Source organism: Eutrigla gurnardus (assembly GCF_963514095.1).
Source record: "Eutrigla gurnardus genome assembly, chromosome: 2".
Classification (NCBI taxonomy): domain Eukaryota; kingdom Metazoa; phylum Chordata; class Actinopteri; order Perciformes; family Triglidae; genus Eutrigla; species Eutrigla gurnardus.
Window position 1 is genome coordinate 32,270,614 of NC_139916.1, and position 22,171 is coordinate 32,292,784.

A 22,171-nucleotide genomic window follows, 5' to 3' on the forward strand; every position below is an offset into this window, starting at 1 on the left:
AGGTTAACTTTTATGGAGGGAGATTCTGCATATAAGTACAGAAACAGTTTACAGGATAATTTTCAACAATAACATTTTAAAGTTAGCCTTTAACTGGTTAGTTTAGCCTTTAGGGAGCATAAGCTAGTTACCGAACTAGCCTGTAAAACTTGTAGCCTATTTCAGCATTTGGTTTGATCACTGCAGATAATTCCAGAAATAGTTTACAGGTGTGTTTATGTAAAGTATAACAGCAGTACAGGAGAGAGAGAGAGAGAGAGAGAGAGAGAGAGAGAGAGAGAGAGAGAGAGAGAGAGGTAAGAGAGAGAGAAGTGGAGCTGAGAGAGAGAGGCACAGGATGGTAAGTTTTAACTCAACATGTTTCATTAAAGTTTGCATTTAGCCGGCTAACTTAGCCTTTAGCAAGCAGAAGCTACTTGCCTAACGAGCCTACTAAACTAGTAGGCTAGTTAATTACAATGGGGGGGTGTCTGCAGATAATTACAGAAACAATTTACATAGTGTGTTTATGTATTTCAGGAGAGCAGACACAGGAGAGAGAGAGCAGAAAAGCAGGCACAAGAGAGAGAGAGAGCACAGGAGACACAGTGAGACTCTGATACAGAAGAGACACAGTGCAGTGGTAGGCCTACAGGCACAGGAGGTAAACCAGGCAATGGAGCAGACAGAGGAAAGACACAATACAATGGATCAGGCAGGTAAAGATGAGCTATGAGGATCAATAACAGTATATCATCCTAACTCTGCAGCCAGTGACAGTGGGAATGGAAGACATCTGGGACAGTGCAAATACATAGATAGGACCTGAGGAACAAGAGCATGTTGTTTTGAATATGGAGCCAGTGAGTGTAGACGAGGTTGAGTATCAGAGTGAGCAAAGGGGAAGAAAAAGACAGAGGAACCCTGATAGCTGGAAAAAAAATATACGAAAAAGGCTCAGAGTCTCCGGCCAAAGCTATGTTAAGGTCAAAAACATAAATGTTCCAGCACGCAAGGTCAGGGAAAAAGACTGTACCACCTGTCGATACAAATGTAATGAGAACTTCCCTCAGTCAGAGAGGCAAAACATCTTTGACCAGTTCTGGTCAATGGGACATGTGTCTAGACAAAGAGACTTCATCATAAACCACATGGTTACAAAGATTAAACAGAGACGGACAACCCAGAATCAAAGTGGCAGAAGGCAATTGAATATAGACTAACTACACAGGGAAAGCAAATTCGAACCTGGAAAGATTTCTTTTTGAAAACCCTCGATATCACAGAGCAATTTGCCCGGTCTCCAGGGAATGGTCAGTCCTCCACTAATCTAGGAATTTCTCCAACAAGCACGCATGGAAAGCATACCCCTGGTAACAAAATCTCAGAAGAAAGAAAAAATCTAATCAGCAATCACATTGAGTCTTTCCCAACAATTGAGTCACAATACTGCCGAAAAGATACAGCAAGGCAATCCCTTGGTGATTTGAATGTTGCTAAGATGTGTGACCTCGATTTCACCAAATGCAATCAGGAATGGAAAGTCAATGCGGAGAAACTTAGTTTATACAGGCATGTAGTTCTTTCTGAATAGTGACAAAATCAATTCATCTGAGTGTGTTCAGTCCCTCCACCTCTATGATTGAGGTTTGTTTGCTAATAAATCCACTTGGTTATAGTTATGGTCATGGTGAAAACAAACCAGCCATGAGTGTTGGTAGGAGAACAGCTAACAGCAGCATTCAGACACTTGACAACATCAACAGTCCTTATTTGTTCGTATTAACCCTGGAAGGTTTCGTTTTGAGAGCATGGAACAACCATTGAGAAGGTGTAGTCAAGATGTTACTGCAATGGATGCTGAGGCGATTGCAAGCAGGCAGTCGGAGCCTTCTCCTTCTCTCAGCAGCCTGCTCTCCTAAAAATCACATTCCCACACAGTACTCTGACCACTTTTAAAACTAGACTGAATACGTTTATGTTCACCATAGCTTTCTGCTAAATCTTTTAACGTCTGCACTGTTTTTTATTGTGCATTTTATTGCAAATATGTCTTTATTCTCCTTGTCTTTTAATTGGTGGAAATGCTTTAAAGCATTTCCAACCTATGTTATCCTAATCTTTTTATTGGTGGCTTTTTTATTGGTGGCTTTCTTAATATTATTTTCAAATATTTAGCTTTTTTCATAATTTTGCACATGTTCAGCTTTTTCAAAATTCTCTTCGACTATTCAGCTTTTTGAATATTCTCTTCAACTATTCAGCTTTTTCAAAATTCTCTTCAACTATTCAGCTTTTTGAATATTCTCTTCAACTATTCAGCTTTTTCAAACTTTTGCACATATTCAGCTTTTTTAATATTCTCTTCAGCTATTCAGCTTTTTCAAACTTTTGCACATATTCAGCTTTTTGAATATTCTCTTCAACTATTCAGCTTTTTCAAACTTTTGCACATATTCAGCTTTTTTGAATATTCTCTTGAAATATTCAGCTTTTTTAATATTTTCTTCAAATACTCTGCTTTTTTAATATTTTCTTCAAATATTCAGCTTTTTTTTCAGTGTTGCTTCAGCATTAAAGCATTTCCACGTATTTCCGCAGGAAATACATTTTCTAGTTCTTCTTCCGTACCTTTTTTGGTCGCCTCTAACTTCTGCATACTTTCAGCTACAAAAACCATTCAACTATCAAAATGTTCAGCTTTTTCAGCTCTTTTGTGCTGATTTTCAACCTTTTTTCTGCCTTTCATACTTTTTCATATATTCAGCCTTTTCCATATTTTTTTTTCAATGCATTCCTATGGAGATCAGCCTAAAAACCTCTTTAACATCCTCATCTTTGAACTCCGACTAGTTTCACATACTTCCACCTACAGACTCCATTTAAACTTTAAACAACCTACAAAACTTTGAACTATTCAATTCTTATTCAGTTTTTTGATATCTTTTACAGTTTTTCTATAATCACAGTTTATGTTTTATGGTTTTTTCAGACCTCATCAGAGTTTATAATGGGTGTGTATTGCGCGTGCTAGAGTGGGTGACATCATCGCTTAGAGTGTGAGAGCAGCCCAAGACACTTCAGCTTTTTTTTCTTTCCAAACTCCTCCCGGCCACAATTTTCACTCTACAGAGGTGATATTTTCCAATTTTGTAGACAAACTTGTCCTGTCTCTCACAATGTGATCAAAAACTCTGTGAGATTTACAGAATTTGAACTAGCAACCTCTAAGCGCGGCCACGTCGGTTTTTCTCCCCATTGACTTACAATACAAATTCAGAAACAGATTTTCAAAGAAACCTGAAATGAGCAGCATTTCTAACTCGCCCTAGTGTCCACATTTCTGAGACTAGGAAAAAATAAAAGTGATCAGTGTCTTCAGCAGAGTCTTGTAGCGCTAACGGTGCGGAAATTTTGGCGATACGAGTTTCGGTGTGAGCGTGAGAAGCTTTTGTTCGGACCCTCCGCAAAGCCGAAATGGAGGAATAGAGACAGGCTCTAGACAGTTACACAGGCGCGTAGATGGCTTTGATCTCTGTGGCTTTGATCTTTAGAAGTGACAGCAGGTGTGCTCTGATTGGCGGACAGGAGCGGCAGACAGGAGCAGTCAGTGGGATTTGTAGTTTTTTTTGTCAAACATCTTCTGCTCAGATATACTTTCACCTAGAAACTCCATTTAAACTTTAAAATGTATACACAAGTCTGTCTATCTCTCTCTGTCTCACTCTCTGTCTGTCTGACTACTACTACTACTACTTCTACTACTAGCCTACTACTGATACTACGTCCCCTACTTGTACTTGTACTAGTACTACAACTGCTTCTACTACTAGCCTACTAGTGATACTACGTCCACTTCTCGTACTTGTACTAGTACTACTACTACTTCTTCTGCTAGCCTACTACTGATACTACGTCCACTACTTGTATTTGTACTTGTACTACTACTGCTACTACTAGCCTACTACTGATACTACCTCCACTACTTGTAGTAGTACTAGTACTACTACTACTACTACTACTTCTACTACTAGCCTACTACTGATACTACTTCTAATACTTCTACTACTAGCCTACTACTGATACTACCTCCACTACTTGTAGTAGTACTAGTACTACTACTACTTCTTCTAATACCGATACTACGTCAACTACTTGAACTTGTACTAGTACTACTACTCCTTTTCTACTAGCTTACTACTGATACCATGTCCACTACTTGTACTTGTACTAGTACTAGTACTACTTCTAGTTTACTATTGATACTACCTCCACTACTTGTAGTAGTACTAGGACTACTACTACTAGTATTTCTACTTCTACTACTACTACTACTACTAATACTTGTACTAATATTACTAGTACTAGTAGTACTTCTACTTCTACTACTACTAATACTTGTACTAATATTACTAGTACTACTGCTAATACTACTGCTACTACTAATACTACTAATACTTGTACTAATATTACTAGTACTAGTAGTACTTCTACTTCTACTACTACTAATACTACTAAAACTTGTACTAATATTACTAGTACTACTGCTAATACTACTGCTACTACTAATACTACTTCTACTAATACTACTAGTACTACTGATACTACTCCTACTACTTCTATTAGTACCCTTCTAATACTACAAACAAAAAGAACATTCAAATATTAAAATGTTCAGCTCTTTAAGGACATTTCAACGTGTCTTCAACATTTTTTTCCATTTCATATTCTTTTCAAATATTCAGGTTTTTCATATTTGTTCAGCTATTTAGCTTATTTCATACATTTGCAGATATTAAGCTTTGTTAATATTATTTTCAAATATTTAGCTTTTTTCATAATTTTGCACATATTCAGCTTTTTCATACTTTTCACATATTCAGCTTTTTGAATATTCTCTTCAGCTATTCAGATTTTCAAACTTTTTGCATATTCAGCTTTTTTTAATATTCTCTTCAACTATTCAGCTTTTTCAAACTTTTTGTATATTCAGCTTTTTTAATATTCTCTTCAAATATTCAGCTTTTTCATACTTTTGCACTTATTCAGCTTTTTAAATATTTTCTTCAAATATTCAGCTTTTTTAATATTTTCTTCCAATATTCTGCTTTTTTTCCAGTGTTGCTTCAGCATTAAAGCATTTCCACGTATTTCCGGAGGAAATGCATTTTCTAGTTTTCTGTTCATTTTTCTATTTTTTCACTTTATTGTATGACAAGTTATGATGTGAAGCACTTTGAGTCTGCCTTGTGTATGAAAGGTGCTATACAAATAAAGTTGCCTTGCCTTGAAAAGATACCAAAACCTCCTCTGAGTGCGCTGACTTGTTTGGTTTGCATGATAACAAAAATGTATACATGTCATTACGTGTACATGTAGTACTATAAACACAGACTGATATTCTGTTAATACAAATGTATCGTATGTGTAGACTTGCTGTACAGCTGGACGTAAACGTGTGTGTGTGCATGTGTGTGTGTGTGTGTGCTACAGCACCTAATGCATTTAAAGTCACTTTGCACGTGAGTGAAGACAAGCCTAAAAGACTGTTGTGTGTGTGTGTCTTTGTGTTGATGTATTTGTAGGTGTGTGAAGTACACTTAAGTACTAAATATATTCTGTCTTCCTGTCTCTGGATGGGTTCAACAACACAGGACTGCAACCACCAGACATTGCATGTGCAGATTGAACCTATCGTGCATATTATGACATAATAAATGAAAGATTTGTGTCCATATACATAAACATAGGACGATATGAAAATGTCATGTCAAGACCAAAATATTGGTGATTCAAAATATTCTCCTGATAATCGTCAAAATATGCTTTTTTGTAAACAACTAAGATTTAGAATGTGATTGTTTTTTTACGTGTGATGCAATAACGTTAATTTCATAACCAAATATGAAGTGCATCAGTATGTGAACACATATTTTGCATACTATCTGGATACTATTTGGCGCTTTGGCAGGATACTGTGTGTAATTTCATGGATTCCCATCAGACTGCATGTCCTCCTCATGAAGCGTTTCTAACATGCGACCTCTCTGTTGGTGCCAGGCGCTGTTTCCAGACAGCCCACTTCTATGTGGAAGACAGCAGCTCCCCCCGGGTGGTGCCCAATGAGACCGTCCCTGCCACGCCCATTCCAGGTAACACCCAACACACATTTTACATACTATTTATGACTGTATAGTGTTTTTGTGATTGTGTGTGACTTGGATCTGTCGTACTATCTTCTGCACAACAAATTGCCCCACTGGGGGACAATAACGTATTTTGAAATTGAAATTGAAATTGACCCAACCACGGCACGGCTCACATTCATGATCGCTTTGGTTTTCATTTTGAAGGAAAACAAAGTGATAACACTTATTTCCAACATAGATAACATCAAATAGCATCAAATTACTTCAGAACAGCATGTTGATAGTTTTCAATAATATCTTCTAAGACTGTGCATATTTGGTCTATATGTATTCATTTTGGTGTAAAATGGCTGCCATGCCTGAGAGCGCCCCGCGGTTGTGACACCCACGCTGCCGGCTCTCACCTCATTCCGATGAGGCGTTCTGAGCGAGAAGGCTCTAGTCTAGGTGGTGCAACCGGTGCAACTATCAGGTTGGATGTAGAACGCCACAACCAACTTCCTGTTAGTGCAGGTGGATCCTGGGAAAGAGGGTCAGCAATAATAACCAGTTCAAATATTAAACTATTGGTCCCTTCAGTCCAACAATATGATCTGTGATCACAATGCAACCTGTGTATGTGTGTCTGTGAGTGTGTGTGTGTCTGTGAGTGTGTGTGTGTCTTTGAGTGTGTGTGTGTGTGTGTGTCTGTGAGTGTGTGTGTGTGTGTCTGTGCGTGTGTGTGTGTGTATGTGTGTGTGTGTGTGTGTGTGTGGGAGATAGAGAGAGAGAGAGAGAGAGAGAGAGAGAGAGAGAGAGAGAGCACTTCTCCAGCTACAGTCCAGGATCTGGATCCAAACCCATCACATCAATGAAATGCTTGGGGGGCTCTTTATAATAGGCCTTGGCTTAATCCAAAGGCCCCCAATGAAACCAGGGCCAACGTGCCCAGCAGAGTCCAGCACAAACAGAAAGGGGGTCGACCATTGAGCCTAAGTCCAGTCCCCCAGCAGGATCACAGGCTCTGTGAGCTCCACTGATGATGTGTTTGCAGGCTGAGGGAGGAAACACTGCATGGACATCAGAGACCACAGCAGAGACAGCATGGTGTTTAACCATATGTTCCTTGTGTTAATTGTCTCAATAAGCTCAGACCTCAAGCCTCGCACATCCCATAAGCCGCTTTAAGACCTTCTGCTACATTTAAACCCTGCAGGCAGCAGCTACTTACTGCAATACCTTCCAGTCAGCACACACAGGCAGACGGCCATTACAGATGTGTTCTGTTTGCATCGGAGAATCTATATCTGATGATCAAACGATGCTCATTTGGTATTAAAAGCTATGAAAAGTCAATTGATAAACGAATATCCTGGCCCAAATAATTCACGATATTATCACATAAATATCAAAATATGCTTCTAACTCACAACATGGCACTCAAACATGCTGGAATCTCTTAGCATGTTGTTAGGAAGCAAATATTATTTTCCCATTGCGGGTTGGACACACGTTTTCTCATCCAGCAGAACTAAAAAAAACAACAACGAATAATCTTTAAAAAGATTAGCATTAATCGAAAGCTCTCCCAGCATAAATAAAGGATAAATTCTTCTTCTTTTTAAAATCAGTTGCTATGTTTCACTCTACCACCATAGTGAACGAGACAACTATTTCATAGTATTCATGGTGACCCGTTGTGAACCGACTAGATGTTGGAGGTCAAAGGTCGCCTGTCCCTCAAGTGTGAACATATATCAGGAACGCACCAACGTCCACTTACACTCGAGCATGAACTGATTCAGTGTGACCTCACAAAAGACAAAAGACAGATTTTGGCATAATATTATGAATAAATAATAATAATAATAATAATAATAATAATAATAATAATAATAATAATAAAGAAGTTTGACTGCTTGTACCCAAAGTGATACATATGATGTACCACATTGACTATGGTGATCATTAGGTTTACTGATGACTTTTACTCCTGAGGTTGTTTTACTGCTGTACAGTAAACTGTACAAACATAGTTATACACAACAATTATGTTCGATCCAGAACACACACTCAAACGATGTTGGATCCTCGGGGCTAATTGCCTTCTCCATACCCAGCACCCTCTTTACGGACACACAGATCATTCTGACACATTTGCATACCTAAATGAGCGTCTCGTTAGACAAGACGTGCGAGCGAGCGAGTGTCTGCTCTTGTTAATATTTGATGAAGACTAAACTGAGGGGCGCTGTGAGAGACTAGCTGTTGTGTAATGATTCTTCATCTGTTTCACTGAACCGGCTCCAATCATTTGGGTGGAGTTCAGCTTTTTTCAGCTGTCAGTGTCTGGAGAACGCCGACCACGTTGCAACTATGTGTATGCAGGTGTTTGCCAGCCGATGAGACGTGCACTCCAGCCCCGTGGCGTCCCGCTGGAAGCTCCATAAGCAACACAGCAACACAGCAATAAGCTTCCCTGACTGTTTTTAAGCACTTGCACCTCAGTGGTGAAGCAGCGGAACTGACACTTGCATTATTCTTATTCTAGATCCTTGTCTGGAATGGGTTTACTCAAAACAACACCAAGTACCATGTTTGCATTATGTGTTAGTAGTTTCCCCTTAGCCCTGATATTTAAATTCATTCATGTTAAAGTGGCAGTCCGTAACATTTTCTTCTATGTAATTGTCTTTTAAGTTCCTACCTGTCATTACTGCTGACTCACAATGGAGGATCAACAGCCAGAGAAAGATTCAACTTCCAGTCCCAAGAATTTGAAGGCATCACACAGATGAGACAGTCGACACAGTTCGAAAGAGGCCGCTAGAAGCAACACATCTCAAATTTTACGGACTGCCACTTTAATATATATGATCAATATATTTCAATACAATATGGTATTTAACAAAGACTTTTTGTGGTTTACTTAGGTTTAATAGTAAACTACACTGACATTAACGACAAGTTAAATGTGAAAGTTGAGTCTCGATGGTTTAAGATGGTTGGCTCGAGTCGGTGCTCCTGTGGAGCCGGTTTAACCTTGTCTCTTCTTTTCTGCAGATGACATGGAGGCCATTTCAGTCAAGCAGTTCATCAAACACATCTCTGAACTCTACTCAAATAACCACCACGGATTCTCAAAGGACTTTGAGGTAGGCAGTCAAGTTCTTTTCCCTTCTCAGACCTGCAATCAGTATATTTGCCATCTACACCAGTACACATGAAATCCCACACTATCAGATACTGAGGGCTGGGTTTTGGTACATTCATTTGCAAGAGCAGGTGAACACCATAGATAGTAGCAGTTATCTCCTCAAACGATCAGCAGCTGCACCCTCCCATCGTACATTCAAACATTCCTACAAGTCTTTGTCTTTGGTACAAGCTGCTCTCACAGTGAGCTCAACAGTCACTTCAAACGCAATCGTTGTATAAGCGTTTTAAAACCAGGATTAAAGAGTATTTGAATACTGAATGTACTTGTGCTCTTACTGGACCACACAGCTAAATCATTGATTGATGCAACTCTCCCACTGTTTGTCTGTCATGTGAAATTCCTTATGGTGTGGTTGTGTTTGCTGTTTTGTTGTTAATCTGTTATTTGTGCTTTTATGTGTGAAACTGTTATGATGCCCTGTTCGCTCAGGACTCTCCCAGAAAACAGATTTCAGGGGTTAGAAGGGTTACATAACAAAATAATAAATACATGTTATATCCATTGTATTTCTAAAGCTCTAACGGTCAGAGTCAGAAAAGGCACAAAAAACACTCAATGACATGAATCAATAAAAAATTTAAATTTGTAGTCAGAGAAGTCAGATGGAGCTGGTCTCTAAAAGACATGATAATAAGTGTCCAGCTGTGTATTCATTCTTCAAAGGATATGACATGAAAAACACCCTCACACCAAATACATATTGAAAGCAGAGACAATGAAGACAACAAGGATGCAGACTGAATGGCAATGGTTATAGCATAGAAAAGAAGAAGGCCGTTTCAGTGATGGTCAGTTTAGATTTGTTACAGCCCTGATTGCTTCATCAGAGCAGCCAGAGCTCTCTTTTTTATTCATCCTCAATCGTCGCTTTGTTTCCTGCTTTCCCTCCAGTCTCTCTGAAGGCTCTTCCAAGAAGGAGCATGTATCACCTCCTGGAGGGGAGTGGCGTGAACAGTCTGTGGTTGGGGTGAGAGCAGTTCTTGAAGATGCATCATTTGCCCTGGATAGTGTTGATGGTGGGCAGTGAGGAACCGGTGATGTGTTTTCACCACCCTCTGCAGTGCTTTCCGGTCAGAGCAGTTTCCATACCAAACTGTGACACAGTTGGTGAGGATGCACTTTATGGTGCAGCGGTAGACGTTCACCAGGATCTGAGGATGTAGGTGGACCGTTTTTAGTCTCCTCAGGAAAAGGAGACGCTGGTGAGCCTTCTTGATGAGGGTTGAGGTGTTGAGGGTCTCAGAGATGTCCTCAGAGATGTGGACACCCAGGAACTTGAAGCTGGTGACACCCTCCACCTGTCCCGTTGATGGGGATGGGGGTGTGTGTTCCAGCTTTTGATGTCCTGTAGTCCACAATGAGCTCTTTGGTCTTCATGGTGTTGAGAGCCAGGTTGTTGTCAGTGCACTAGGTTGTAAGGTGCTGGACCTCCTCCCTGTAGGCCATCTCACTGTTGTTGCTGATGAGACCGATTACTGTTGCGTCATCTGCAAACTTGACAATGGTGTAAGAGCCATGTACAGGTGTGCAGTCCAAGGTGAAGAGGGAGTAAAGATGAGGGCTCAGCATACAGCCCTGTGATGCACCTCAGGATGAGGGTTGAGAAGGTGTGGAGAATCCAGTTGCAAAAGGGATGTGTTGCTGCCCAGTTCACTGAGTTTTGTGATCAGTTTGGAGGGGATGATGGTGTTGAATGCTGAACGGAAGTCCATGAACAGCATTCTCACATGTGTTGCTACTGTTGAGGTGGGACAGGGCCGAGTGAAGTGACATTGAGATGGCATCTTCCATACTCCTGTTCTGACGGTAGGCCAATTGAAAGGGGTCTAGTGTGGGTGGTAAGAAGATTTTGAGGTGAGCCAGGACCAGCCTCTCAAAGCACTTCATGATGATGGGGGTGAGTCCAACTGGACGGAAGTCATTAAAGCTTGTTGCAGGTGGTTTTAAAGCACGGGGGGACAGCTGCTTGGGCTAGTGACAGGTTGAATACGTCAGTCCAAACCTCAGTCAGCTGCACAGCACAGGCCCCAAGGACGTGTCCTGGTTCATCAGGACCAGCTTTAGTCCTGCTCAGTGCCGCACACACGTCCGTGGGGGAGAGTGTAAGGGGCTGGTGGTCTGCAGAGAGCACAGCCTCGATGGCCCCCTCCTTGTTGTCCCTGGCAAAGTGGCCATGCACATGTGTGCACACATATATCAGTGAATGCACGTCACATGTGATTGAGTGTCTGCACGTGTGCGTATATCTTTGTGTACTGTCTGCTCGCCTATCAGCTGTCTCTGTGACATCATCTCCAGTCAAATCCTGTCTCCATCCAACATACCTGCAACCTGATCTGCTGTCACCATGAAGCTTTATGCGCCCAAAATAAATCCCTTTCCCAATTAGTGAGATGAATCAATGTTTAATAGTGCTGCAACAAGGTGGCCGGCCTGTAATGCTCCAGAGGAAACCAGGCCGACGGGTCAGAGCCAAATCCAGCGCCTGGCCTCCCTCTTGGCGATGCTGAGCTGGCAGCCAACAACTGTTTGCTTGGCAGGAACTCCACATTAAACACTGACATATATTCACAGGCTGCTTAGCCCAGAATTGCTTTCAGTCATTTCGTAAGGACTGTAAGCAACAACCATAAGGCAGTATAAACATAGGAGAATCATTGTGAAAACAAATAAACAAGAAAGGATCTCCAGGGTGAATCCCATAATTGATTTTAACTTGAAATTGTCCCACAACTAAAGCATGAGATGTTTCACTGTAGCTGTTACTTCACGTTGTACCATGCCCTCAGGTCAAAGGAATTAATGACTATGCCAAGCGAGGGATGTAGCTTATTGAAGCACGAGCTGTGGAGAAGGGACGCTTGGTGGAGGCAGAAAGAATGAAGGCGAAAGAAAATGAGCCTGAACAGGTCGAGCGAGGAGAGCAGCCTTCGTGAGAGAGATGTCGACAGCTGAGACTGCAGAGGTGGCGGGAATGAGAGAACAAAAACCTGTCTGGTGGAATAATGAGAAGTAATCATGTACATTTTGATGTCGGCCTAAAGCAAGGCGAGATGCACAAGAAAAGATAGAGCCAATTAGACTTAATTTACAATAATAAACCAACCACTTTTATTGAAATTCCTTTGAGTTCACAATAGAAATAAAATGTGATTTATGAGAATTCAAAAAGAAATGTAATGTTTTTAAAAAAAAAAAAAAAGTTCCCTGAGAGCACAACTAAATACAAACGGAGATATCTCTTGGGTTTTTTTCAGGACTACTACTTTTCAGAGGTCACCAGAAATATTAGTATTCATCCTCTGGGGACATCTACAGTACAATTTCTGGAAACGCAACAAGACATAATAGAATCATGTGTGTGTGTGTGTGTGTCATAAAGGATCCATCTGTCGTTGTGGAAGCCAGGCTGCACCATAACAGCATTGTCTACCTGCTCCAGCCTAGAACATCCAGGCAGACACTGGAAAGTGAAAGTTGGCAAAGCTGCCCTGTGCGGATCACTCTGTATCACACACCATCTACAACAATGCCAACATCAGTGAGGAGATACTTATCTTCTGTATTAAGGCACGCCTGCAGGTTCTCCCCACAAAATATAACTTATCACTGTGGTTCCCGTCCACCCATTCACCCCTCTGTATGCTACACGACTCCCCTCAACACCTGGAGTCAGTAGCTCACATCATGAACAGTTGCCCATCATTTAAAGGACTCTACATTGCCAGACACAACAGACTTGTGGACCTTATTGCTGCTCAGGTTCCTGTGCGGCAGATGAAACACTTTCCAAACACATGACTGTACAAAATGAATGGTTTAACTCACCTGCAAACACTTTTTTAGGAATGCCAAATACACCTGATATTATCATCATATCTCACAATTCCAGAAATGTTAGGCTATTTGAGGTATCATGTGCATTTGATCTGTTTATGGAAGACTCTTACTATTCTAAGACTGTAAAGTATCAATCATTGATATCCACCATTGAGAATCTGGGCTACAAATGCCAGCTTATCGTGCTGGTGTTTGGTAGTCTAGGGCATGTGCATAGGCTGGCGATCCGTGGACTACGCATTGGGGGGCTTTCTAGAACAACAGCCAAACAGCTAGTAAAGTACTGCTCAATTTCTTCTATCGTAGGAAGCATGTTTATCTGGAAACGGAGATGTTTCTTGTATCCCTGAAACAGTATAACAATGTGCTGATCTGTTTTATCCTGTTGGATCATTCAAAATATTTGATTCTTACTGAAACCTGACTTGTAATGTGGAATCAATTAAAGTATAAAAAATGTGTGTCCTTCCCCAGGAGGTTCAGCGGTGCACTGCTGATATGAAGATCATGTCAGAGCACTCCAACCACCCTGACAACAAGCACAAGAACCGATACATCAACATCATGGCCTGTGAGTACACACTTGATAGTACAGATCTCTCGTGGTTGACTAGCATACTTATTTCTTTATGAAAAAAGGTCAGGAAGAGGCGGGACTTATCCTCTATATAGCACGCACACACACACACACACACGCACAAATGTTGCCTAACATACACACATTTTAGTTTTGTTATGATTGTGATAGAAGTGCAGTATGATGGCTGTTCCCAGGCTCAGTTAGGTCTCCTGAGCGGTTGACGTTAAACTGCTACAGTGAGTGTGGAGCAAGACATGAGTTATATATGGAAATATATACATATGTAAAGAGAAATACAGTTCATGTGTGAATATTTTCTCCACTAGTTCTATGATGATCACTGGTGATTTTCTGGTTGGTTTGTTATTTTTGTTTTAGGACTGAAAATTATTCCATTGTTTTTTAGACAAAATCCATATAAACTTTATTCCAGGATTTAGCCAAGGTTTGCTGAAACAAGGACAGATTTTCCATTAAAAGCTGATAAGGTTATAACAGTTATTATGCATACGTTATGTTGCATGAAGCAGAAACAACACAAACAGAGGTCAAGTTCCCTGGCCAACTTAGCTGATGTGACGCCTGGCAGACAGCTAGACGGCTCCCACCTGTCACTCAAAGAGCCCAAAACAAAACCAGACTGTAATCATGTTTATTTCTGCTCTGAACTTGAGGTCTATGGGGATTGAGTGGCTTTTGGAACCAGCCTCAAGTGGCTATTCAAGGAACTGGCCCTACTTTATTTCTATGGGTAGTGTTCTATCTAGGGCCGGGACTCGATTAAAAAAAATAATCTAATTAATTAGAGGCTTTGTAATGAATTAATCGAAATTAATCGCATTTTAATTGCATATAAATATTTGACCTGAGAACAGTGAGAAGTAATTTTTTTCACATGGATTTTTAGTATAACATTGAATAATGACTGAATACATAAGCTTAAGCAACAAAATATTGTTTATTTTTGTTCAACCAAGTCATCTGGTGGAGTGCGGGTTGGGTGTGGGTCCTTGTACTCGGAGTCGGGCTAACGTCCACGCGAGCTACCACGCTAGCGTCCACGCTAGCTGCTATATGTTTTGCATTAAGGTGATACTTGAGGCTCGATGTGCTGCGGTGATATGCGAATTCCTTGTTGCATAGCTTGCACACAACCATGCTCTTATCGACACTTCCATCCGTCCATTTTTTATAAAAGAATTTCCCATCCACGGGGCTAACCAAAGCGGTCTCATCAGCTTCTTCGTTCATGTTCACTGTGGTTTGTTGTTGTCTGAAGTCATGAACGCTAGTTGGTGCTCTAGTATAATCGGTCCGCCTGTGTAATTAATTAATCTTAATTAACGCATTAAAGTCCCGGCCCTAGTTCTATCACAAATATTTTCTGGAAACAAGTATGTCATTTTGACTTCTTAAAAATTATTTAATGCCACAAAGCTAATTGTTTTCGTTTTTTTGTCCAATTGTCACTGAAAAGCACCGCCATTGAGCGCTAGTTCGGTGTTAAATGTTGTGTTTCCTTTCCACTGTGGGAGATGTAAAGGAGGTTTTACAGTAATGACTACTTCCAAGAGAAATAAAACACATGAGCCAAAGAATCACCAAAAATGATTCCTCCTCTGGGGAGCATTCATGTCATGGTATTAAGCTATGCTGGACCCTGAGTGCTAACATTTTTGTTTTAGGGTGGTTGTAGAGAAGAAGGCGAGTGGATCATGGTTCTTCCTCTGGGATTCTGAATAGTGAAAGCAAAGTGGCAAACCATTTCTCCGAATGCTGGCATGAAAGGAAAGGTTGTGTAATTACCCAAAACGTAGATAAAGATTCCCCAGGAAGTGTGAATTTCCAAAGTAAATGTTAAGTACATATTCCATTCTAAGATATGCAGAAGCTTGGTGCTGAAAGTGACACTAGAGCAAAGGCCATTCAATTCATTAACGGACCCCAAATCCTCATTTCCCTGAGCAGAGTGCAAAACATGCAGACTTTTTTTTGTCCAAAAGTTGTATTGTAATTTCTGCTACAGTTTGAGAATATTTGCACTCAAAATCTTGTCATTTTTACCTGTGGACCAAGTGGTAATGGTAAACCGGATGCTCCAACACACATCTCCACCACGAGCAGAGCCCAAACCCACCGCCAACCCCACCACAGGCTCGGTGCTTGACTACATCAATGTGTAATGAAATATTTCACATGTCTGATACAGGCACTAGCTGTCTCTGAAAGCAGATAAGTCTGATGTTTATCGGACTGCAATACTGCATGCCTGAAGCAAAGGGCAGGTACCACGCTGTTGAGCTGTCTGTAAAAGCTCCACAACCCAGTTTGACCATTGTATCAACCACAAAGGTCAACGTGCTTCCAGGTTGGGAGCCAACGTCTTGGCAGGACACCAAGTTTACAGCATTACATGCATGGCACTGTGTTGGGGTTCAAGTTAAGGTTGCTTTCAAACAGGCCCCCTGTTTCACTGTTTTTCCTCCCCAGATGACCACAGCAGGGTGAAGCTGAGGTCGGCTGGGAAGGACTCCAAACACACCGACTACATCAACAGCAACTATGTGGATGTGAGTGAGGGAGATATCAAATACTGTATCTGTGTTTGTGTGATCATCCTTTTAGAGATGAGTACGAGACATTATCTACAGATATTATGTTGTATTCAATGGGGCGATGATGTGAAATATGTTTCATTCACATATTCGTGCGAGTTGAAATCTCAGTTTGAGTGAGACATTTGAGTGAGGCTGTGACATTTAAGTCTATCATTGTTGAGATCGTCCTAATCCTAAATGGAGGAACCAAATGTTGTCTCCTGTGTCTGTGGTCCCCCAGAGGTCTACGACAGTAGCTCACATTAGTCCAGAGACCAGACCAGACTAAGTTGAGAAACCAGAGACTGTCTGTGGTCCACCAGAGGTCTAGATAGTAGCTCACATTAGTCCAGAGACCAGACCAGACTAAGTGGAGAAACCAGAGACTGTCTCTGGTCCCCCAGAGGTCTAGATAGTATAGCTCACATTAGTCCAGAGACCAGACCAGACCAGACTAAGTGGAGAAACCAGACACTGTCTCTGGTCCCCCAGAGGTCTAGATAGTATAGCTCACATTAGTCCAGAGACCAGACCAGACTATGTGGAGAAACCAGAGACGCTGCCGTATTTATCTCCGAAACTACCTTATTTGGAGCGTTGATGTTGCAGCTACAATGTTAGCATAGGCTAGCGCCCATTAATCCAGACTCCATTCAGAAAACAATCATTTTAAAAGTAGTTGTCTTGTGGTCTTGCAGACAGACCAAACAAAGCATGACTTCACACTTTATAATAATCACCATCATGATGGAGTTATTTCAGCATCCTTTTCATCTGGTTATTGATATTAAAGATAAGCTAAATCGTTTATTCGGGGTTCCTCCAGCTGTGGTAAACCAGCCCACGTGGGTCTTGCTAGATCCAGTGAATCCAGCTTGGTGAAATCCACTGAGGACCTCTGGATGATGTCAGGAACTCAGACAGGATGGAGTTTGGTTTCCTGGTGGATCTGGGACTTCCACATGTACAAAGCAGCAAAAGTGGTGATTTCAGCCATGATGGAGGAAACACTTGTGTCACTCTCTAGAGTGAGTGACACAAAAAAAAAAAAAAAATTCCAGGGTCAAACTTGTGCGAGTGATGCAAGGCAATGCATTGAATGTAATAGTGTAGCATTGTTGTATGCCACGTGATGACAAACTAATAGTCTGCCTCTTCACCATCCATTAGGGCTATAATAAGCCCAAAGCGTACATCGCAGCCCAGGGACCTCTGAAGTCCACCTTTGAGGACTTTTGGCGGATGGTGTGGGAGCAAAATACCTGCATCATCGTCATGATCACTAACTTGGTGGAGAAAGGCCGGGTATGTTCTGATTCATTTGGGGGGGGGGGGTTATAAGGTGGGAAGCAGTTCATAGTCAGTACAGAAAAGCAGTTGCTGTTCGAATACCTCACCACAAAAAACACTCAGGGATTTGATTCATGGGGAAAATGATGCATTGAAAATGGACATTTTCAGGTTAAAAACTTGATCGACCTCCACAATTTGTTGACAGCAAGTTAATGTGATTCATGTGTGTGTTTGTTGTACAGAGAAAATGTGACCAGTACTGGCCAACAGAGAACATTGAAGAGTACGGCAACATGGTAGTCACACTGAAAAGCACTAAAGTTCATGCCTGCTACACTGTCCGACGCTTCACACTGCGGAATGCTAAAGTCACAAAGGTGAGCATGAGAAGGGAGGAAGTAACAACGCTGGTTACCTTGGTGATGTGTTGCAGGTGCTGTTTCTGTTGATGGCATTCCTCATTCCTGCAAGATTTGCCAGCATGCACCTTGGTATTTCACCTGGTAGTCCTTAAGGCTGGATTATGCTTCCGCGTCGACACAACGCAAGGGGGCTTGCGGACCCCTTACGTCCTTGCGGACCCCCCTTACGTCAACGCAAGGGCCTGACGTGTGCCTCCCAAAAATCCTAGACGCGCGTCGAGGCGACGCAACAGCAACGCAACACCAACGCAGCGGCATCGGCTGTGATTGGTCCGCTAACTACATCCGCTGGAGACCGCTATCCGGTTTCCACTCATAAACACCGCCATTTAAACTTTTAAAAGGCTACTTTTATTGTTTGCACCTCGTTTTATTGTTTGCACCTTCTCACTTTTGCACAAAGAAATAAAACACCAAGTTCTGAAAAATTGTGGACGTTTAAAGCCGGAAAGTAAACAAATACGCTATAACGAGGCTACGACGATATACGCCAAGAGTCTCGGTCGGTCGGTCAGTCTTTACAAAATACATAGCGCCCTTTCCCGGTGTGGCATTGAATTGCATTTCGACACGTAAACCCAACGCAGAACCATCACGGAAGCATAATCCAGCCTTTACTCTCCATACTGTCAAATAATGCAGCTTGGTCAGTGCTTCTTCTTGGTTCCTGACGTGTGAGAATTTGTATGCAATGCACCCACTAGCTGCATTATGGGTAGAGAACTGGTAGTATGAACTGGTAGTATAAAGAGAGAGGGATAATGTGAATGTTATCCATGTAATGTTATGCGCCGTGAGTAAATATAAGACCCAAACCATACTTCAGAGGTTCATGTAAATTCTGCTTTTTTGACCCCTCGCTTGACACTTCTGTCGTCTGTCTTTTTTAACTTTATCCAAAATAACAACCATCTCTGCATCCTCTCCTCTCCTGCTTCTCTTCCATCAGGGTGGGAAGGGGAACCCGAAAGCACGGGCCCAGGGTGAACGGACAGTGATCCAGTATCACTACACCCAGTGGCCCGACATGGGTGTCCCTGAGTACACCCTGCCTGTCCTCACCTTTGTCCGCCGGTCCTCAGCCGCCCAGATGCCTGACATGGGACCCATGCTTGTCCACTGCAGGTAACGTCTCTACACAATTCACAATTCCTCTACTTAGTCCTCTACATAGTCCTGTACATAGTCCTCTATATAGTCCTCTACATAGTCCTCTATATAGTCCTCTACAAAGTCTTCTACATAGTCCTCTACATAGTCTTCTACATAGTCCTCTATACAGTCCTCTACATAGTCCTCTATATAGTCCTCTACATAGTCTTATACATAGTCCTCTACATCATCCTCTACCCTACAAATACCCCAATCAATGCTCCAGTCATATTCAACTCTTTGTATGTATACCTCTGGGGTTCTCTACACATATCTAAGCAGTGTCAGTGAACCTGCTGTCACAGGTGTCAGCTTGTATTTAAGGGCCTTTTTTACAGCAAGGCGGGCACAGAAACGGCTGGCAATTGTCCCCTGACTGTGCCCCGGGGGGAATGAGTATGACTTTCTCTGCTATCATCTGCACTGTGATCATCGATAATAACTCACCACCTCACCGCTGTGGCTTCAGACACAACACTCATTATGACCATTTTGTACCGGCACATCTACACAAAGGCATCCTCCCACTTATTTATGCAAGACACAGAGACACATTCACATTCACTCTACTGCTTTAATGTCACGGGAAACTCTGAGTGGTACAGTACAGGTGTTAATTGAATCTGTGGCCATGCTGGCCACATGCAGACAACTCTCCAGTGATACTTCTCTGCTTTTCTTTCAATTATATCCTCTCCTTTTCATAGTTTGTTTGCTCAGTTCTGATTCATGTCTGTACAGGGCATACCAACATTTTACTTATTTTAAAGGTGAAATTCACAGACAAATGATGACACTTTGAAAAATAGTCGCAGTCTGACCAGACAGGATAATTACATAAACACAAATCTGCCAGAACCGGAGAAATAAAATAGGAGTATTCAAATCAAGGTAGCAGGATGTTCAGAGCAGCAGCCATTTTTAAGTGTACTGTTGCCATTGCAACCATTGAAGCGGGCACATTTGTATTGTAAACCAGGTCTTATCACATTATAGGAAATATAAATTAATGCTACACTGGGTTCACATTAGATGTAACATTGTTTGGGATTCTATGGACAGCAAACGAAGAATTTCATTGTACAGGGAAACCATTTTGTTACTGTTCATAATAAACCCTTTGAATCTTGAATCTCTTGAACTATGGGAAATATTCATGAATGCTACACCGGTTCCACTATAGGAAAGATTCATGAATGCTACACTGGTTCCACTATAGGAAAGATTCATGAATGCTACACTGGTTCCACTATAGGAAATATCCATGAATGCTACACTGGTTCCACTATAGGAAATATCCATGAATGCTACACTGGTTCCACTATAGGAAATATCCATGAATGCTACACTGGTTCCACTATAGGAAATATCTATGAATGCTACACTGGTTCCACTATAGGAAAGATTCATGAATGCTACACTGTTTCAGCAGAGCGGAGTCTAACGGTCCCTCCTCCTCACTGCACACCACTCTGGAGAAGGACAAGCTATAGCTTTGTAGCTCCCTAGCTAACTACCTCCCTATCTAACTAGCTACCTAGCCAGTCACTGTGAGCTGCAGCAACATTTTAACTTCTTCTCCTCTTCTATCTCGATGACCAGGCATATATCTTTAATGTCAATTCTGCCCCAAACTGGCATCAAATGTTATTCGGAACCTGCCAAGTGCACTCTTAAATCTGGACTTGTACGCTGAGGGATTTGTTGTTGTTGTTGTTTCATTTCATTTTTTATAATGATTGTGCAATTTCTGAATGTCTTCTTCATAGGATTGTTTTTAATTAACCAGCTTTACCTCTATGTAGATACATGCATACATGCATATACCCAAAATATTGTGGTTTCAAATATGGATATTTCCACTCACAAGCAACAACACTACCTGGGCAGAAAAGTGGTGCTTCAAACATGTTGTGGATAGTGATGAGAAAACATGTTAAAGACATTGACTACATAACAGCTATATTCCCTGCGTTTTTGACAGCTCTCTACCCTCTGTTACTAAGGCATTTAAAAGTAATTTCATATCCATTAAAATGCTAATTACACTTGTTTACTCATATTAAACATCTCTCCCATCTTTCATGTCTTTGGCTTGTTGTGTTGCAGTGCTGGAGTGGGTCGGACCGGGACGTACATCGTCGTGGACAGCATGCTGCAGCAGATCAAAAACAAGAGCACAGTTAACGTCCTCGGCTTCCTCAAACACATCCGCACCCAGCGCAACTACCTAGTCCAGACTGAGGTTTGTAGCCGTTATTTGAGGGACGCCACAGTATTAAAAGAAGTACAAAGCTAACGCTAGGCTATCAACTACACCACGGCCCCTTGAGTGTGAGTCTACATAATAGGGCTGGTGGACTCCTTTAGTGCTCTCATTTAGCCACTTGTTAGCAACCACCTTCTTTCAAGGGATAGTTCAGAATTTTGGACATAAGACCTATTTTCCAACTCAGCCAGTGTGTTCGAGACGTCTGGAGACGTTTTCAAGACATTTCATTCAGTTCTTCTAGTTGCCGAGTGTGCTTATGCTATGGCTAGCGCAAGTCAATCGTTCTAGTTAGCATGGCATTAAAAACACTCATACCAACTCCACAGTGCACCCGAGGCAAATCCATTGTAACGACAGACTATCGATGTACATATCTGTGTTGATAGAATGTTTGAAATAAAACCAACCTTGCATTTTTAAGGATTTATGTCTCAGCAGCAGCAGCGTGTCATACTTCCTAGTAGGCTATGGCAGCGGCGGACTGATATCACCTAGCACTAATAAGTTACCGGTTCTATAATAGTTTGTTTACCTGCTGTCATTGCTACAGACGCAGAGTAGCCTGCAGTGCTAATTTCTTCAATCTCACAGAAATGGCCACTTTTGGAGAATATACTGAAACTTTTGAAGACTCTGATGAGGAGTTTTTTTCCACCCAAACCCAACCGTACCTGTACGAGCCTGAATA

The 22,171-nt window shown here is 41.6% G+C and overlaps 1 protein-coding gene across 2 annotated transcripts in view; it reads left to right on the plus strand.

The window, feature by feature from the left end:
* Positions 1–22,171, plus strand: part of LOC311023448 (receptor-type tyrosine-protein phosphatase gamma-like) — a 605,663-nt gene that overhangs the window by 555,900 nt on the left and 27,592 nt on the right. For both annotated transcript variants that reach the window (XM_084025284.1, XM_084025285.1), the window contains exons 14-21: positions 6,040–6,131; positions 9,171–9,262; positions 13,642–13,738; positions 16,238–16,317; positions 17,515–17,649; positions 17,880–18,014; positions 19,009–19,184; positions 21,321–21,456. In XM_084025284.1, coding sequence (XP_083881410.1) covers positions 6,040–6,131; positions 9,171–9,262; positions 13,642–13,738; positions 16,238–16,317; positions 17,515–17,649; positions 17,880–18,014; positions 19,009–19,184; positions 21,321–21,456 — 943 coding nt within the window. The remainder of the gene's footprint in view (positions 1–6,039; positions 6,132–9,170; positions 9,263–13,641; positions 13,739–16,237; positions 16,318–17,514; positions 17,650–17,879; positions 18,015–19,008; positions 19,185–21,320; positions 21,457–22,171) is intronic.